We start from the raw sequence: 16,122 nt of genomic DNA, 5'->3' as shown, positions 1-16,122 counted from the left end.
CACTTTCTCTGCGGCGGTTGCGTGCAACTTCTAAATTAGAATTTAGTCTGCTTTGATTACGCAAATGCATGCTATTAGATACTCTCAGAGAAATACGCGCATGCTGCTCCCTCGTCTGAGAAGTACCATTGTAGGCACAGCCTTTTCAGTGCCAGTATAGATTTCGTACCGCATCTGCATTACATTCACCTATAAGCCTTGATCTTTTCTTTTGCTATAGTTTCACTGTGTGCGTGTGTGTGTGTGTAATTTTTTTTTTTTTCCTTTCCTTTGGGAAAGGAAAAAAAAAAAAACTCTGCTGATGTCTGTCTATCTATCTATCTATCTGTCTTTCATTCCTTGGATTGTAGCACCAAGAAACAAAGATCCCCGCAGGTGTCTGTGTGTGGGGGCTCACTCTTAGTCTTGCCTAAACCCTTTCACCGGAAATTTTGCGTCCAATACTTTAAAGTATGCATGCCCGTTAGCTATGCCCGCTCCATGAATCGGGTCAACAGCGGTTCCTTCATTTGTTTATTTGTTTATTTATCCATTCATTCTTTCTTTCACTACAGGCACAACGGATACGGAATACGCGCTTCAACAATGTTTTTTATGCGGACGAGAAACAAACACAACAAAATGCGTGGTGTAACAGGACAATTTGTTTCTGGTTCCAGTGCGTCTAAGACACAGTCTTTGAATCCTACATGATTGCGCACCTTGATTGCATGCATTTGTTTTATGTTTCGGTTTCCCTATGTATGTACGTTACGTAATACCGACAGGCGTTGAAGAAGGTTTAAAAAAATGAAAAATAAAAAAAAAAAAAAAAAAAAAAAAAACACAAATTGCTTGCTGCTCAAAATAGGAAATCTGTGAGCGAAGGACGGAATGTGCAAGCCGCGCTGCGCTTGCCACTTGGCGATTTCATTCCCATTGTTCAGCCTGAGAGAGATAAGTAAGTACATGTGCATGACGAAGCGTTTACCATCCCTATGAGATCACCAGTAGGAAGAAAGTATGGTAACCTTTCATATTTTGGGTTACCCTTGTGCTAGATCTAGTCAGTCGCTCAATCAGTATCAGTGTCAGATCTGAGTAGATCCTGGCCGCGACCTGCCTATTCCGTAAATGCCGTTGAGTTGGACTCCTGCTTGCAGTCAGGCAGGCGGACAGGCAGGCATTTCCTTAGTAGCCGCTGCGGCGGCTACTATGCTGAAAACAAAACCGCTCTACTACTTGTACTAATTCAGCTCTCTCATGCATATGCATATGCATGCGGGAAACCATCATAAAACCCGTGCGCAGTTTCTGTGCAGAAAAGGCATTTGTGTTTTTCCACACATGCATTCAATTCTTTTCCCAACATTTTTTAGGTTTCTGCTTGTGTGTATGTGTGGGTGTGTGTTTTTCTCAATTCCTTCTGTTGCCGGACACATATTACCACGGAACCGTCAAGCTGCTGTCTCGGCGTAATCCCCGACTTTAAGGCAATTGCTCTACAAAAAAACACACCACATTTCCATCCTGCTTCAGAAACCCTTGCGCACATCCTTGCATACAACTCTTATACAACCCTAGGGTGCCTGAAGCTTATCCCGGCTATACCAAAAGCTACTGGTCGTCTTCGCCCTGGTCAAGATCTCTCGGTCTTTCTCTCCCAAGATCTTCTTCCAAACCTTGTTTTTGAAACGAAACCCAACCAAGCGGACTAAGTCTCATTGTCAATCATCGCCCAAAACGAAAATGCACGCACCTAGGTTTCCCAATTTCCTGTTTTCCTGGGGGGGAGGGATGAGGACGGACGGGCGGGTAGAACAGCGCGGTTCATGCGCCAAAAATTAGAAGTCGCGGATGGGTCCTCTTGTTGGTCTATTTTTTTCCTTCCTGTTTCTATTCCGTTCGTGAAAGGAAGGCTCCACTGTTGGAGCTGCCGCTGGTACTGCTGCTGGAGCTGAGCTGCACGCTGCACTGTGAATCATCGCAGAGTGGAAAAAGATGCGCGCGAGTCAACCAGGATTCATGACTAAGTTATATTAGGTCCAAAACAAACATAGAAATAAGTCTAAAAAAATAACAATCCGCGCACAGAGGGAAAGCCGGGCTTGGATCATTCTTTCATCTACGCGTTTCCTCTTTCAAAGCCGCAGAAGCTGCTGCCGCAGCTTCTGCTTCTGCTCCTGTGGACATAGTTCGGTTCGTTCTTTTTTTTTTTTTTGTTTTTCGCCTCCCCTTTTTTTTTCCACTTTTAGATTTCACTCCCTCCATTGTGAATGTTCATAAGAACATGGTTTATGGAACAAAAAAAATAGCGAATGGAATGGAATACATATCGATTACGTTTCGAGATCACCGGCGAAAAAGAAAGCGAGTTCCACGGAGAGAGAAACAAACCAAAAAAAGGTCTGGAAGGCGAGTCTAGAAGGAAAATGTCCATCCCTACAGGCTCTGACCCACCGATCTCGGTGTATATGATAATATATTATGTAAGAATGTCCATTTGTCTTTGAAAGCTCGAAAAACAAAAAAAAAAGGCCAAGCTAGGCAAAATTAGCCGCAGAAGTTTAACGGAATAAATGCTACAACAAGAATCAATCTATCTATAGCTCTATATCTCTACTATAACTCTATATCTCTATAACTCTGGGGGAAGTTACTCTGGAGGGAAGTTTCCGAGGGAGGTTGCCGAGGGCGGTTACCAGGGAAATGCGAATCAACTAACTATGTGGAAATTTTGGTTGTACACAGCATTGGAAATACCAAGGTAATTAATTTCCACTGACGCAATACGCTGTGGTTGTGATTCGTTGCTGCCTTTTTTCTGGCTCTGTTTCTTTTTTTTCCTGGATTCTGACTGCTTTAATGGATTCGTGAACTTGTTGCTTTGATTCAAATTTTATTATGTATAATTTTTTTTTTTTTGTTGCGTTTTCGAATCCGTTTTTCCTGCGTTTTCCTGCAAAGTGGATTCACTTTGACGCATTCCAGTCCGAAATTTCGGCAGAGTAGTGTATCTCGAAGAAGTAAGTAAGTCAAAAATCCTCAATCAGATACTCATTCGGGTATCTATGGGTAACGTCTATTCCACCTTCATCTTCATCCACGGCGATACTAATGCAACACCATTAAAACACCATCCTGCATTGAACAGGAAAGGAATGCCTGGTGGACTGATTTCAGTTTGAAGTGTCTGTCACTCACTACTATTACTATTAACTATTTTATATTATATTATATTATATTATATTATATTATATTGTACTATAGTATTACTATATTAACTAACAAACACAATGCATAATACATTTGTGAATCAAATCATCATTAATCAATTAAAAAATGTAAGTTAGGTCAGGTCAGGTCAGGTCAGTTGCTTAATCAAGGTCTAGATCATCGTCTTCGAGATCAAGATCCATCTCTTCATCGCCGACATCTGTAGAGGCTGGGTGGTTTGGAAGAACTTCCAAATGGGAGCCATCGGCAGCCAACTGGATGTTCACCGTTTCCTTGTCCTTAATCTCGCCCTTTAGGATTCTGATAGCCATTGGGTTCAAGATTTCCGTCTGGATCAATCTGTTCAATGGTCTGGCACCCATATCTTCTGAATAACCGTTGTTAGCCAAGAAGTCACGGGCTTCTGGGGTGACATTAATCTTGTAGTTCTTGTCATTGTCTTCGAATTGGGCCTCGAGGTCTTTGATTCTGATGTCCACGATCTTGTGGATGGCCTTGTGCGATAGCTTGTTGAACACAACGATACTTGAGATTCTGTTCAAGAATTCAGGTCTGAAGTGGGCCTTGACAGCACCCATGACCAGTTCCTTGGCACCCTCTGTGACCTTGGAACCGGTTTGGGCGTTCAAGTATTGGGCACCAAGGTTCGATGTCATGATCACAATACAGTTGGAACAATCCACTGTCTTACCTTGACCACTGGTGATTCTACCGTCATCCAACATCTGTAATAGGACGGTTAGCACATCGGGATGGGCCTTCTCGACTTCATCGAACAATAAGACACTGTATGGCTTTCTTTGTAGCTGGTTTGTCAAGAAACCACCCTCTTGGTAACCGACGTAACCGGCAGTGGTACCTAACAACTTGGAAACAGAGTGTTTCTCCATCAATTCCGAACAGTCGATTCTGACCATGGCCTTCTCATCGTTAAACAAGAATCCAGCCACTTTCTTGGCCAATTCGGTCTTACCGGAACCGGATAAACCGAGGAATAAGAACGATGCTGGTTGGTTAGGGTTCGACAAACCAGATCTGGATAGTCTCACGGCGTTGGAAACCGCCTTGACAGCGTCCATTTGACCCACGACTTGTTGCGAAAGTTCACGCTCCATGTGGATCAATTTAGCATTTTCAGATTCAGTTAGCTTGTTCACTGGAATACCAGTCATTCTGGCAGCGGTTTCAGCAATAACTTCACTGTTCACCACGTTCTTCACCATTGTTTCGGTGCCCTCTCTCGATTCTTCTTCAGCAACTTTCTGTTCCAACTCGGCAATACGCTTCTTGACATCTGGGATAGCAAAGTACTTCAAATCAGCTGCTGTTGCGTTATCGTAACGACGCTCAGCATCCAGACACTTGTTCTCCAATTCGTCAAGCTTCTTCTTGGCCAGTCTCAATTGTTCATGAGAGTCAACTTCTTGCTGGTAACGTTGTCTCATAGGCTCCAATTCCTCGTTCAATGAAGCCTCCTTTTGTCTGGCCTGTTGCAATCTTTCCTTGGTTGTTGGATCGGTTTCTTCATCTCTTTCCAAGGCCTTGATTTCAACTTGTAACAAGTGCAGTTCACGTTCCTTGTTATCCAACTCTTCTGGTTTCGAGTCACGAGCAACAGCTACACCGGCACAGGAAATATCCACCAAGTCAATGGCTGAATCTGGCAAACGTCTATATGGCAAGTATCTTTTGGCCAATTGCGCAGCTGACACCAATGCACTGTCCAAGATTCTGACACCGTGATGGATCTCGTATTTTGGCTGCAAACCTCTCAAAATGGCCACTGTTTGCCTTACCGTTGGCTCTGGCACATCGATCTTTTGGAATCTTCTTTCAAATGCACCATCTTTTTCCACCAAGGCTCTGTATTCGTTGGTTGTTGTGGCACCAATGACCTTCAAACCACCACGAGACAAGGCTGGCTTCAAGATATTGGCAGCGTTGGCAGAATCGTCGACACCTTGACCCATCAACATGTGGATTTCATCGATAAATAGAATAATCAACACCTTGGACTCCTCGATTTCCTTCAACACACCCTTTAATCTTTCCTCGAAGTCACCCTTGTACTTGGCACCGGCCGTCAAAGCTGCTAGATCAAGCGAAAATAGCTTGCATCCTTGTAGAATCTGCGGCACATCATCATCAATGATTCTTTGAGCAACACCTTCCACAATGGCAGTCTTACCAATACCTGGCTCACCAATCAAACATGGATTGGACTTGATTCTTCTGGCCAACACGGTAATGGCCGTTCTGATTTCCTCTTCTCTACCGATAACAGGGTCCAATTTACCAGCTCTTGCCTGTTCCGTCATGTCAATGGCATACTTCTTCAAGTATTCCCATTTTTCATTCGTATCGGCCCCTCTGGAATCAATCCTTTGGTTACCTCTTAATTCAAGCATCTGCTGCTTCACAGCCTCAATGTCAATCGAACATTCCTTGAATATACTCTGCGTCGTAGCCTCTTTGAACAAGGCAGACATAATATGATCTTGTCCCACAAAAGAGTCCTTCTGTTGCTTCTTAATCTCCAAAGTATCCTTCAATACTTGTCCGAAAGCATAACTTGGCTGTACCTCCAATGGTGCAGGAGTCTGAGATGGAGTCCTCACCAAGTGCCTGTTAATTGCCCTTCTCAATGGGTCAAAATCGTACTTGGCTAACTCTACAATGTTCTGCAAAAATCCAATCGACCCATCCTCGCTGGGCTCGACAAATGCAGCTAGCAAATGAATCGGTTGAAGCTGTGCATGTCTATGATCCTGAGCTAGCTTCTGAGCTGTCCTTAAAATGTCGTTCGCTTTATTTGTGAATTGAGTTTCGTCGTTCATCTTTGTTCACTATATGGTTTGTATCTTCTTTACTACTCTGAGCTAGGAAGTGACTAATTAATAAACAACAACAACAACAACAACAACAATTCCTCCTAGATACCTTAGCCAAGAACTAAAACTATTCTCGTTCCCTTGTACTGGATACCCTTTTTATATACTTCTTTCCGGAACCTAACCTTTTCACTTCGTTTCCTTCACTTTGTTCTGCATATTTCTTTTCTTCCCTAGAACAAACCCATTTTCCCTTGAAGCAATTCACACTACCCTAAACTACAACAATCCGCTCGCTAGTTACTTCTTTAGTCACCTTACGACCAAACTACACAGCTAAACTACATACACACACACACAACATGTCTAGACCAACCCTACGAATGCCCCACATATCGTAAGGCTACAAACTGCAAAATTAGGGACACTCCCTATTGGACAGCCCACTTCTAGACGATGCTAGCACCTACTAGAACCGCGCCTTTTTCAAAGAACATGCGCTAAACCTTACCACTTCCAAAAGGTTGCGATGTTTTAACGAAACTGGAGACTATTTGCCTAATGCAACTTCGTTTCCCTTTATTTCGATGATGCTCCATATTAACGTCCGCAAAGGTTTTTTTTTTTTCTTTGTTTCTTTCTTCCGGGTTTCGAAGGAAGTGGACGTTACCCGGTCCTTCTAGAATGTTCTGGAGAAGAATGGATGAATGTGGTCACGTGCGGTCACGTGCGAGTAGTTTTGTGTCAACTGTGGACGCGCCGGCGCGCCGCCGCACGTCGGGCGTCAGTTTTAATTATGGAAAAATGGAAAACAAAGAACAAAGAACAAACGTAAAGAAAGACTTAGGTACGCTTTTGTTAGACTAGAGTATTGAAACGCAAGCTATATTTAATATTTATTAATCTAGATTGAGATGATAATGCTATAATGCTACCTGGATTTTTTTTTGTTGTTTTTTTTTTGGTCTCCTCTCCTCTCCAAACTCAAACTCAAACCAATAGAGACATCAACAAGGCCGCCACGGACCCCAAGGCAGATGCCTTGTTCCAGTTGCTGTTACCCATGTTGTGGGTTGAATGGCCGCCAGACCCGTTGGTGTCGTTGCCCTTGTACTCCTCAACCGCCTTCTTTTCCTTCTTGACTTTTTTCTCCTTCTTTTCCTTCTTCTCCTTCTTTTCCTTCTTCTTCTTTGGAGCAGAAGTCTTCTTTGATTTCTTGGTTTTAGAAGTTTCAACTTCCTTCTTGTCCTCAGTGACGGTAGGCTCGAACGACTTGTGAACCTTCTCCTTCTTTTCGTGCTTGGGCAACTCAGATTCCTCGGTTTCCTTTGGAGATTCCGAAGTGACAGTTTCTTCGGAAGAAGAAGAAGCGGTTTCAGTCTCAGTTTCGCTCTCAGCGGGGTCTTCCTTGAGCAGCTTACAAGGAACAATGTTGGAACATGCATATCTGGTTCCGTTTAAGTAATGGAGAGTGATGGATTTCCCGCCAATGTAACTCTCGTCACCTTCAACCAACGATAAATATGGATCCAAGTACTCGCTCTCAAAGTAACTGAAATCGATGTTACCGTATTTACCACTCAAATCACCCACCTCACACTTGGAAAGGTCCTTACCGCAAGGAGATGTTCCATTATATGGGTTGAAATGACCCCCGGTGGAGTCGCATGTTTCATCAGATGGGTCAACTGGCTTTGCATGGATGTGGTATAACAAGTTGGGTTCCATGGAGGAAATTTTGATGTTCACTTTGGCAAGACCGTCCAAAGCCGTGAAAGTGATGTACCCACCAATCTTATTTGAGCCAGTGGCTGGGAACTCAGACACGAAACATGCGTCGTCTGGGTTACCGTAGATTAGTGGGGCCGATTCTGGGCTGGTTGCAGCTAGCGCTAAAGGAACTGCGGCCAATAGGGGGAAAATCTTCTTTTCTTGCATCTTATTACTAGATCGAAGTTGCTTGTACTGCCTGTAAAGAGATTATTTCAGAGCCTCACACACCAACATACTGCTTTTGATAGAGATATTTGTGGTTGTACTATCTGCATATTTTAGAACCGAACTAGTGACAACTTATATAGACAGCGTCTGCGACACTAAATCTAGATGAAAAAAATAAACAAATGGTGGACAATAGAATATTAACCTTGGGTACACAAAGAAGGTTTGTGTTTGTGTTTGTACTTGTTTCTGTGTCTGTGTCTGTTGTCTTGCCATGCCTTGCCTGTCTGACGTTTAATTGACACTTTATTTAAACCACGTTTTTCTTGCACTTTATTTCATTCTAATAAAAAAGGCATAGTATAAAACTTTTCAGTGTCCAATGTAGCTTTGAAAGCTGAAAAGAATGAGTGATGAAGCCTGGACAGTGGGTAAACATGTTTCCCGTAGACTTGATGGGTTGTGTATGTATACCATTGGTTGATACATAAAATAAATAAATAATGAATAATGAATAATGGATAATAAATAATAAATAATTAGGTAAAGGTGAAGCGAGTGGAATCCGATGAGACTCGCGTTGCTCCCTTGGTTCTCCGAACAGAGAGGAAGAAAGAAGAAACCTCTCCTCGTCCTCCTACTCATACCATGAAACTCTCACCACACCCACATGTTCCCTTGGAGTTTGGGTTCTTGAAAACAAACTTCGACGACAACTTGTCGTCGATCCAGTCCATCTCACTGCCCACTATGCTGAATAGGGCCTTGGAATCAATCACTACCTTCACGCCATCCTGCTCCACAATCTCATCGAACTTCCCAGGCTTCGTAATGTACTGCAAATCATACGTTAGCCCGGAACATCCTCTGTTCTTCACTCCGATTCTTATAAGCTTTGGCTCAGGCTGCTGTAGTAGCCCCCGCAAATGACTGATAGCATTGGGAGTTAGCGATATTAGCGCCTTGCGAGGCCTGAGCTTCCTCTTGACCCGCTTCTTCGCCACCACTGGCTGTGTTTCTTGCGTATCCGTATCTTTGCTGGCTTCCTTGGCCTCCTCTTTGCCAGCGTTCTTCGGTAAAGAATACGTAAACCATGTCTTTTTCCCACCCGATGGCGCACTTCCTGTCACAGAATTCGTCCCTGTATTATTGGTAGCCCTTAGTTCCACATTAAATGGCCACGATGGACTCGATGAACTCACCTCATCGCCGTTTTGAGACGTTTGCAAAAACCTCTTGGATCTTGCCAGCGATCCTTGCGACAAATGTCTCACAGAAACGCTAGGATTCAGCAGACAAACGTTGATTCTAGTTACTATATGTCTCTGCATTATATCTGGTACTTTGGTCTCGCTCTAGAAACGTCAACACCCGCTGTTCTTGCTGTCTAAAGCTCTCTTTCTTGTAGTATTAGGTTAAAGGTTTTAAATAAAAGATGATGCTTATTATATTAATTCAAGCTTTTTTTTTTTTTTTTTTTCCTTTCCAGCCAAACGTTGAAAAATGTACTACTGTACTATATACTATACTATGCTATAAAAGGATATAGACTATAGAGTATCCAACATTATATACTGCCACTATATACCCATATATACTGCCACTATATATCCACCATTTATCATAGCTGTTTTCCCGGCTGAGTTGGTCAGCCATTGTCATCATTACTCTATTACTCTGTTAATATGCGCACTGTATGACAATAGTATAATAGTATACTAGTATAATAGTGAAAGAGAAGAGGCGGGGAGGAAACAGAGATTCGGTTGCTCCGTGTTCGGACTAGGGGATGAGTCCGGGTAACGTGCCACATATTGTAGGAGGGAGTTACGTCAGCGCTGTCGTTTAAACTTTTATTAGAGATACGTCGTACGGAATGATGGATGATGACAGGCCCACGTCTCACACACGGTTTACTCCGGTTTGTGTTCCGGTCTGTTCCGGTTGTGCCCCCCGGGAATGACTCGGGGTACGAGGCCGGGTAATAGAAGAAGTATACGCTGTTCCCAGCGTTTGTCCTTTGACCTTTGGCCCGGGGTCACGTGACACATATAGGCGATAGGCGATAGGCAATAGGCAGGCAGTAGTAAGTAGTAAGTAATAATTAGAATGATTAATTAACATGTAGTAAAAACATAGTACAAAGGAATAACATAGTACAAAGGAAAAACGATAACTACGGACAACGGATAAATTGGACTGGACTGGGCTGGACTGGACTATAGAGGTTTTGTTTCCCTCTTGAGCCACTTGAAAGCGATACTGGAGGGTTGCAAAAATGGAACAACGGTGGCCCATATTCTGGCATGGTACTCGTTGATCGTGGTCTTCTCCTCAGGCGTCAACATATGTGGGTTGATCAATTTCCTGCAGTATGGCACCATAGTTATGTTCTCGAACCTCAAGAACTTACGGTTTCCAAACTGTAGACCCTCAGCCTGCTTCACTTCAAGCTCGTTTTCTATTCTTATACCGTACTCGCCGTCTTTGTAGAAACCTGGCTCGTTCGTGATAATGTTTCCCTTTTCCAATGGGGAGTTAGCAAGGTGTGGTCTGAAACCAATACCGATTGGACCCTCGTGGACGTTCAAGAACGATCCGACACCGTGGCCCGTACCGTGTTTGTAATCGAGACCGTGTTGCCACAAGAACTGTCTGGCAATGACGTCGATGCTGTAACCGCTGGTTCCCTCAGGGAAGACGAGACGCTCGATAGCGAGGTTCCCCTTCAACACAAGCGTGTAGTTCCTTATTTCTTCTTCTGTAGGTTTGGTAAAGTGCATTGTACGTGTGATGTCGGTGGTACCTTCCAAAAACTGGGCACCGGAGTCACATAGATATATCTTGGATGGGTCGATCATGGAAGAGTTCTCTTCTGGTGGTGCGTAATGGATGACGGCAGCGTTGGCACCCGTGGATGAGATGGTTTCGAAGGAGTTCCCCATGTAGTTCTTGGCCGTTTTCCTGATTTCCGTTAGCTTTTGTGCGGCCTTGTACTCGTCGATCAATTTTTCTTGGCGAACGAGTTGGTCTTCCAACCACGAGAAGTATTGCACCAAGGCGACAGCGTCCTTGACCTGGGCACTGTGTGCGTTTTGCAGCTCCGTTTGGTTCTTGACGGCCTTCATCACTTCTACTGGCGATTGGATACGTTTCACATGGGATCCGTGTAGCTTACGTACGATTTCCCACGACGAGTTGGATGGAATCAAAATGGTTTCCTTCTTCTCCGCCAACACAGTTGCTCTATCCGATAAAAAGGTCCAGATGTTCTGGTAGGACTCCACTTGGATATTATTTTCCGTCAAATACTTTTGGATCTTATCGTCGAAAGGATTATCCGTGAACAAGAACGTCTCGTCATGGGACAACAGCAAATATGCAAAGAATACCGGGTTGTACTCGATATCTGAGCCACGCAAGTTTAGCAACCAACATATCTCATCCAAGGCGCAAATAACCAAGTTCTGGGCACCGTGGTTCTTCTTAGAAATGGTTTCCATAAGACGTTCACGCTTGGACTTGAAACACTCCCCGCTAAAGTCACGTTCCAAAAGCAATAGTTCGTTCAAGTCTCTGACGGGCACGGTATCGAACTCAGACCAGATCTTGTCCACCAAATTTTGCTTCACAGGTACAAGCTCCACCTTAGCGTTGCTCTCCTCGCATTTGTCCTTGATCTGTGCTTCAAAAACCTTAACCTGTTCAAAGCTGATTAATCTTGGATCGATCCCAATCTTGGCCAACTTACCACCAAGCGCAAGAGACATTTCGAACGCCTCATTAATACACCACTGTTGCCACGTCACGGGATCCTCCCCTTGCCTCAACAAGGACCAGTTATAGTCTAGTTCCTGACTAGCTTGGTTGAAATAACGTCCATCAGTGCTCAAGATAGCCTTCCCCTCGGGTTTGTCCGTGTTAAAGTTGAGCAAATCCCTAGTAACACAAGCTACACCCGCACTACCGGTGAACCCCGAGATAAACGCACGTCTCTCGTCTGCTTGCGCCACATACTCTGACTGGTGCTCATCCTCTGATGGAATAATATAACAGCATAGTTCGTGTTCGCTCATTTGCTTTCTCAAAGCAGCGAGCCTATTAGATGTTTCGATGCTCTTGATCTGACAAATCGAGTCTGTAGAGTAGATCGACTCGTTGGTGGGACGCAGACTCACGCCTCCCATCTGTGACTGTCTTCTAGAAGCGATTTGCTTCAACAAAACAGAAGATCTCCGACCTTTTCTCGATAGCTGGCCGTAGCTACAGGTACAGTTAGCACATGGCTTAAAGTTTCTGGGAGCCCCCGAGTCATGAGCTGGAGCGCCAGCAGCAGTAGCAGTAGCAGTACCTGGGATAGAGGCCAACGATGGTCTCATGTTAACAGTAGACATTTTGCTTTACTCTCTCTTTAGCAGTAGTAAAAAAAGGGAAAAACAGTCCGAATATTCTTTATTAGGTTTGCAAATATACTCTCTAACAAGGTCTCACACTAGTTATAGCTGCTGCTTGTATCGATAAAAGGCCTTGCAGTTTGTAAGTTTGAAGCTTGTGTCGTTAGTGTGTGCGTGTGTGTGGCAAAAGAATAAATTTCGTTTACAGCCATTTCATAAATTTGTCTGATTTCTTATTTTTCGGCCGGGTGCTGGTTTAGTCATCGTGCGAGAGAGAAGAGAAAAGGCAAGGGCCAGGGCCAGGGCCACACTCAAGGCGAAGCCTTGGGGTTAGGCTTTTCCTTAGCCTAGGCTAGGCTAGCACAGGCTTCGCCTTGGGCATGGAAGGTTCGTTTCTAAAGGGTATTGATTATTACTATGATTATTTAAGTTTATTTGGGGGGAGAATTTGGGTATATATTATATATATTATATTAGAGAGTGTGAATCAAGTCAGAGAACAAGGCCTGACTGAAGCATGGAATTGAAATATGCGACTCTTTGATGCAGATTATAATTAGTAGAGAGAGAGTGTGTGTGTATGTGTGGGTATAGTGTGAATGAGGGAGACAACAAAAAAAGAAGAAGAAGGGTGGACGAACTAACGAAATTATTGCAAGTCGTATGCGTACTTGGACTTTTGTCTCAATAATCTACCGTACTTGTAGAACAAGAATGGGACAGGAATCATGGCAGTTGCGAACAAACCAATCAACAAACCGGCCCAGTTGGTACCCATGTTACGGAACATGTAACCGGCGAACAATGGGAATGCGGCACCGAAAGAGGATCTCATAAATGTGTTACCAGCGATAGCAGAGGCGGCCAAGAACAAGTACGAGTCGATGATGTAGTTGAAGCAAGGCAAGAAGATGGCCATCAAACCGTAACCGATGAAGGAACCGGCGATGGTAGGGACGATCCAGTGGACGCTGTCGTGGTAGTTAGCGGTCCAGCAGAACCAGAAGATACCGATAGGGAAGATGATACCACCGATCATCAATGGGAACAATCTGGCTTCTGGGACTGGTTTACCGTTGTTTGCGACGACTCTCTTGACGTAGTCTCTTTCCATGTAGATGTTGACGATGGCGGCGAAATTCATACCGATGATCAAGGCGATATATGGCAATTCACCGTTGGCGTAAAAGTGGTATCCCTCGATGAAGACGATTGGGTATGCTTCCAACAAGAGGTATAGGATACCGTACACGAAGGAGTTGTACAAGGTGATCAAGAAGATGATTGGCTCGGTGAACAACATGTAGATTGGTCTGGTGATGGTTTTTTGGCAAATTTCCTTGATGGACAATTCGACTTCTTCGTGAGCGGCGTGGATACCCCAGTTACCGGTCTTCTTTCTCATCATCTTGGCCTTCTGGACCAAGATGGTTGGGTGGTGGGTTTCCTCGAAGAAGAAGCACAACAGAACGAAGATGACGGACGCAAAGATACCGGTAACGTACTCGGTCCATCTCCAAGTGGTGTATTGGACAATGTACGAACCAAACACTGGGGCCAAGATAGGACCGACGAAAACACCAAGGGAGAAGAAGGTGACTGCGGTACCTCTCTGCGTATTGTCGAACAAGTCACTGAACGCAGCTGGCACGACAGCCAATGGGGCAGCACCGATGAAACCACCAAAGAACCTACAAATCAAAATCGTCTGCAAGTTCTCACCCGTGGCAACCGCAAACTGGAACAAAGCGAAACCGAACGACGAGATCAACAACACACCCTGTCTACCGTACAACTCGGATAGCGGAGCGTAGATCACTGGCGATGCTGCGAAACCCAACACGTACAACGTAATACCGAGAATGGCCACAACCTGGATCACGTGATAATCAGCAGAAATGTGTGGCACTGCAGAAGCAAAGATGGAGGACCCCACGGTGATACTGATACAGTTCAAACCCAAGAGGATACAGAGGAACAGCTTCTTCTTGAAGGTCCAGTTGAAAGGGTGCATTGGGTCGTTTGGCCCATCGAAGGTGACTTCGTATGGCGCTCTGTCGGGCAAAGCTGGAGGGTACGGTCTGTCACCACCCATTGGGGGCACATCTGAGTAATCCACTTCGATGAGCTCTGGTTCGTTCTGGGTATTGGTCAAAATTCTGGACAACCGTCTATTCACTGCGATTTCTGTTTCTGAGGCAGCGTTGGTGAAAGTTTTCACCAACTTCAACTGGACATCGTCTTGATCTCCTCCGGGCGTGCTTCCGCTGCCGGAGGTACCCTTTTCGAGGTCATCGCCCTGGAAGGGTCTTGTGTCTGGAGCGTTTGAAGACGAGCTACTACTGGAGTAGGAAGGACGAGGGGCAGCTACGCTAGACATCTTATCCTGGGGGATGCTGAATGCTGAATGCTGTGATTTATTACTGATACTGCTGCTGCTACTGCTACTGAAACTATATCAGATCTGATCAAGAGAAGCAATCCCAAACCAGATTTTTCCGTTACAAGTGTACCCGTTTATATATATATATATATATATATACACACATATATATACATATACACACTACTTACGGCATATACGAGTCCCCCATGGATCAGGCCTATGGCATGGCATCGCTTTGATGCATTTTGTATGTTGTATATAGTAGGTATTTCTGTGTTTGTATTACTAACCATACCAAAACCAAAACAAAGCTCTCACCGAAAGAGAACCGAAAAGAAAAATGTAAAAAAAAAAAAAGAGCGCTAGAAGGGGCCGTAGGAGCGGCTGCTGGAAAGGAAACTCCATGGGAAAAGAGAGAGAAGGTGAGAAGAGAAAGGGAAAATTTCATCGCAAAAGGGCGGGTGGTGCGGGTGGTTCTGGGGGTGGGTTGCGGCTGGTACCAGCCGCATGTGCGTGGGCCTGGGTACTGTCTTTCTGCTCTGCCTAGGCTAGGCCCTGCCTAGGAGCTGCTGCTCTGCCTAGAGCTAGGCAGAGCAGAAAGACAGTACCCAGGCAAAGCCCATCGTCTTCTGTTGACAAAGAGGCCGAAAAAAGAAAGTGTTTGGAAGCGGGCGGGCGCATTGCCATGGTATCTGGAGGGCGAGCGCAGCCGCATAATCCCTCAACGCGAGGAGCCAAGACCAGAAAGAAAGCGCGCGCTTCGGAGTAGGGCTGGGAGAGGGAGAGGGAGAGGGAGATGGAAATGGAAATGGAAATGAAATGGGAGTGGGACGGAAAGGGTAAAGAAGCGGTGGGTGGGTACCAGCCGAGGAAGGGGCGAACCCTGGGGGGGCGGTTATCCGTTATTTTGGGAAGGGTAAGCCGGGCGCGAGAGACCAGCCTTTTAGCCAGCGGTTAAGCCAGCGGTTAAGCCAGGCCAAAGGCCTGGGTATGGCCTGGGTTAATGATGGATCCAGGAGTTTTGGCCTGGCCTGGCCTGGCCTTTGGTATGGTCTTCCCCCTCCCTTGTGTTCCTTGTGGTTCCCAGATCTAAAAGAAACGGCCGATTGGGTGTATTTACCGCCGCATACCCTGTTTAGCCCGTATTCACGGGGTATATACGCTATGGCCGACTAGAGCCGACTATTTCCGGGTATACGGCGGATGGAGCGGGACACCCGTTGGGCCCGTGGGCCGGTAGCCCTCGCCCGGGTAACGTGGCGGCGTCCCGTGGAAGGACCGACCGCGGCGCGGCGCGGCGCGGTGGCCTGTCTGGTTCCGGTGGCCTGGCCTGGCCTGTCCCACTCCCAGTCCC

The 16,122-nt window shown here is 45.3% G+C and overlaps 4 protein-coding genes and 1 non-coding gene across 5 annotated transcripts; all 5 read right to left on the bottom strand.

Moving 5' to 3' along the window:
• Positions 1-3,109: 3,109 nt before the first annotated feature.
• On the bottom strand, positions 3,110-3,924 carry KLMA_R405. The gene is made up of 2 exons: positions 3,891-3,924; positions 3,110-3,155 (listed from the first exon to the last, which is right to left on the bottom strand). It is a non-coding gene; the product is annotated as a tRNA-Asp (tRNA).
• HSP104 (chaperone ATPase HSP104) lies at positions 3,357-6,053 on the bottom strand (the record flags this gene model as incomplete). Its single annotated transcript, XM_022819379.1, has 1 exon — positions 3,357-6,053. One exon carries the CDS (start codon positions 6,051-6,053, stop codon positions 3,357-3,359), a length of 2,697 nt encoding a protein of 898 aa, XP_022675950.1.
• A 2,576-nt stretch (positions 6,054-8,629) lies between these two features.
• ISA1 (Fe-binding Fe/S cluster assembly protein ISA1) lies at positions 8,630-9,319 on the bottom strand (the record flags this gene model as incomplete). The annotated part of the gene is made up of 1 exon (XM_022819378.1): positions 8,630-9,319. The coding sequence occupies one exon, from the start codon at positions 9,317-9,319 to the stop codon at positions 8,630-8,632; it is 690 nt and encodes a 229-aa protein (XP_022675949.1).
• Positions 9,320-10,207: 888 nt separating this feature from the next.
• FRA1 (aminopeptidase P) lies at positions 10,208-12,382 on the bottom strand (the record flags this gene model as incomplete). Its single annotated transcript, XM_022819377.1, has 1 exon — positions 10,208-12,382. One exon carries the CDS (start codon positions 12,380-12,382, stop codon positions 10,208-10,210), a length of 2,175 nt encoding a protein of 724 aa, XP_022675948.1.
• Positions 12,383-13,031: 649 nt separating this feature from the next.
• Positions 13,032-14,762, bottom strand: TPO1 (polyamine transporter TPO1; the record flags this gene model as incomplete). The annotated part of the gene is made up of 1 exon (XM_022819376.1): positions 13,032-14,762. The coding sequence occupies one exon, from the start codon at positions 14,760-14,762 to the stop codon at positions 13,032-13,034; it is 1,731 nt and encodes a 576-aa protein (XP_022675947.1).
• Positions 14,763-16,122: the final 1,360 nt, after the last annotated feature.

This window comes from Kluyveromyces marxianus, chromosome 4, assembly GCF_001417885.1.
Source record: "Kluyveromyces marxianus DMKU3-1042 DNA, complete genome, chromosome 4".
NCBI lineage: Eukaryota > Fungi > Ascomycota > Saccharomycetes > Saccharomycetales > Saccharomycetaceae > Kluyveromyces > Kluyveromyces marxianus.
The sequence above is the reverse complement of the archived record's forward strand: the minus strand, read 5'-3'. Positions and strand labels throughout refer to the sequence as shown.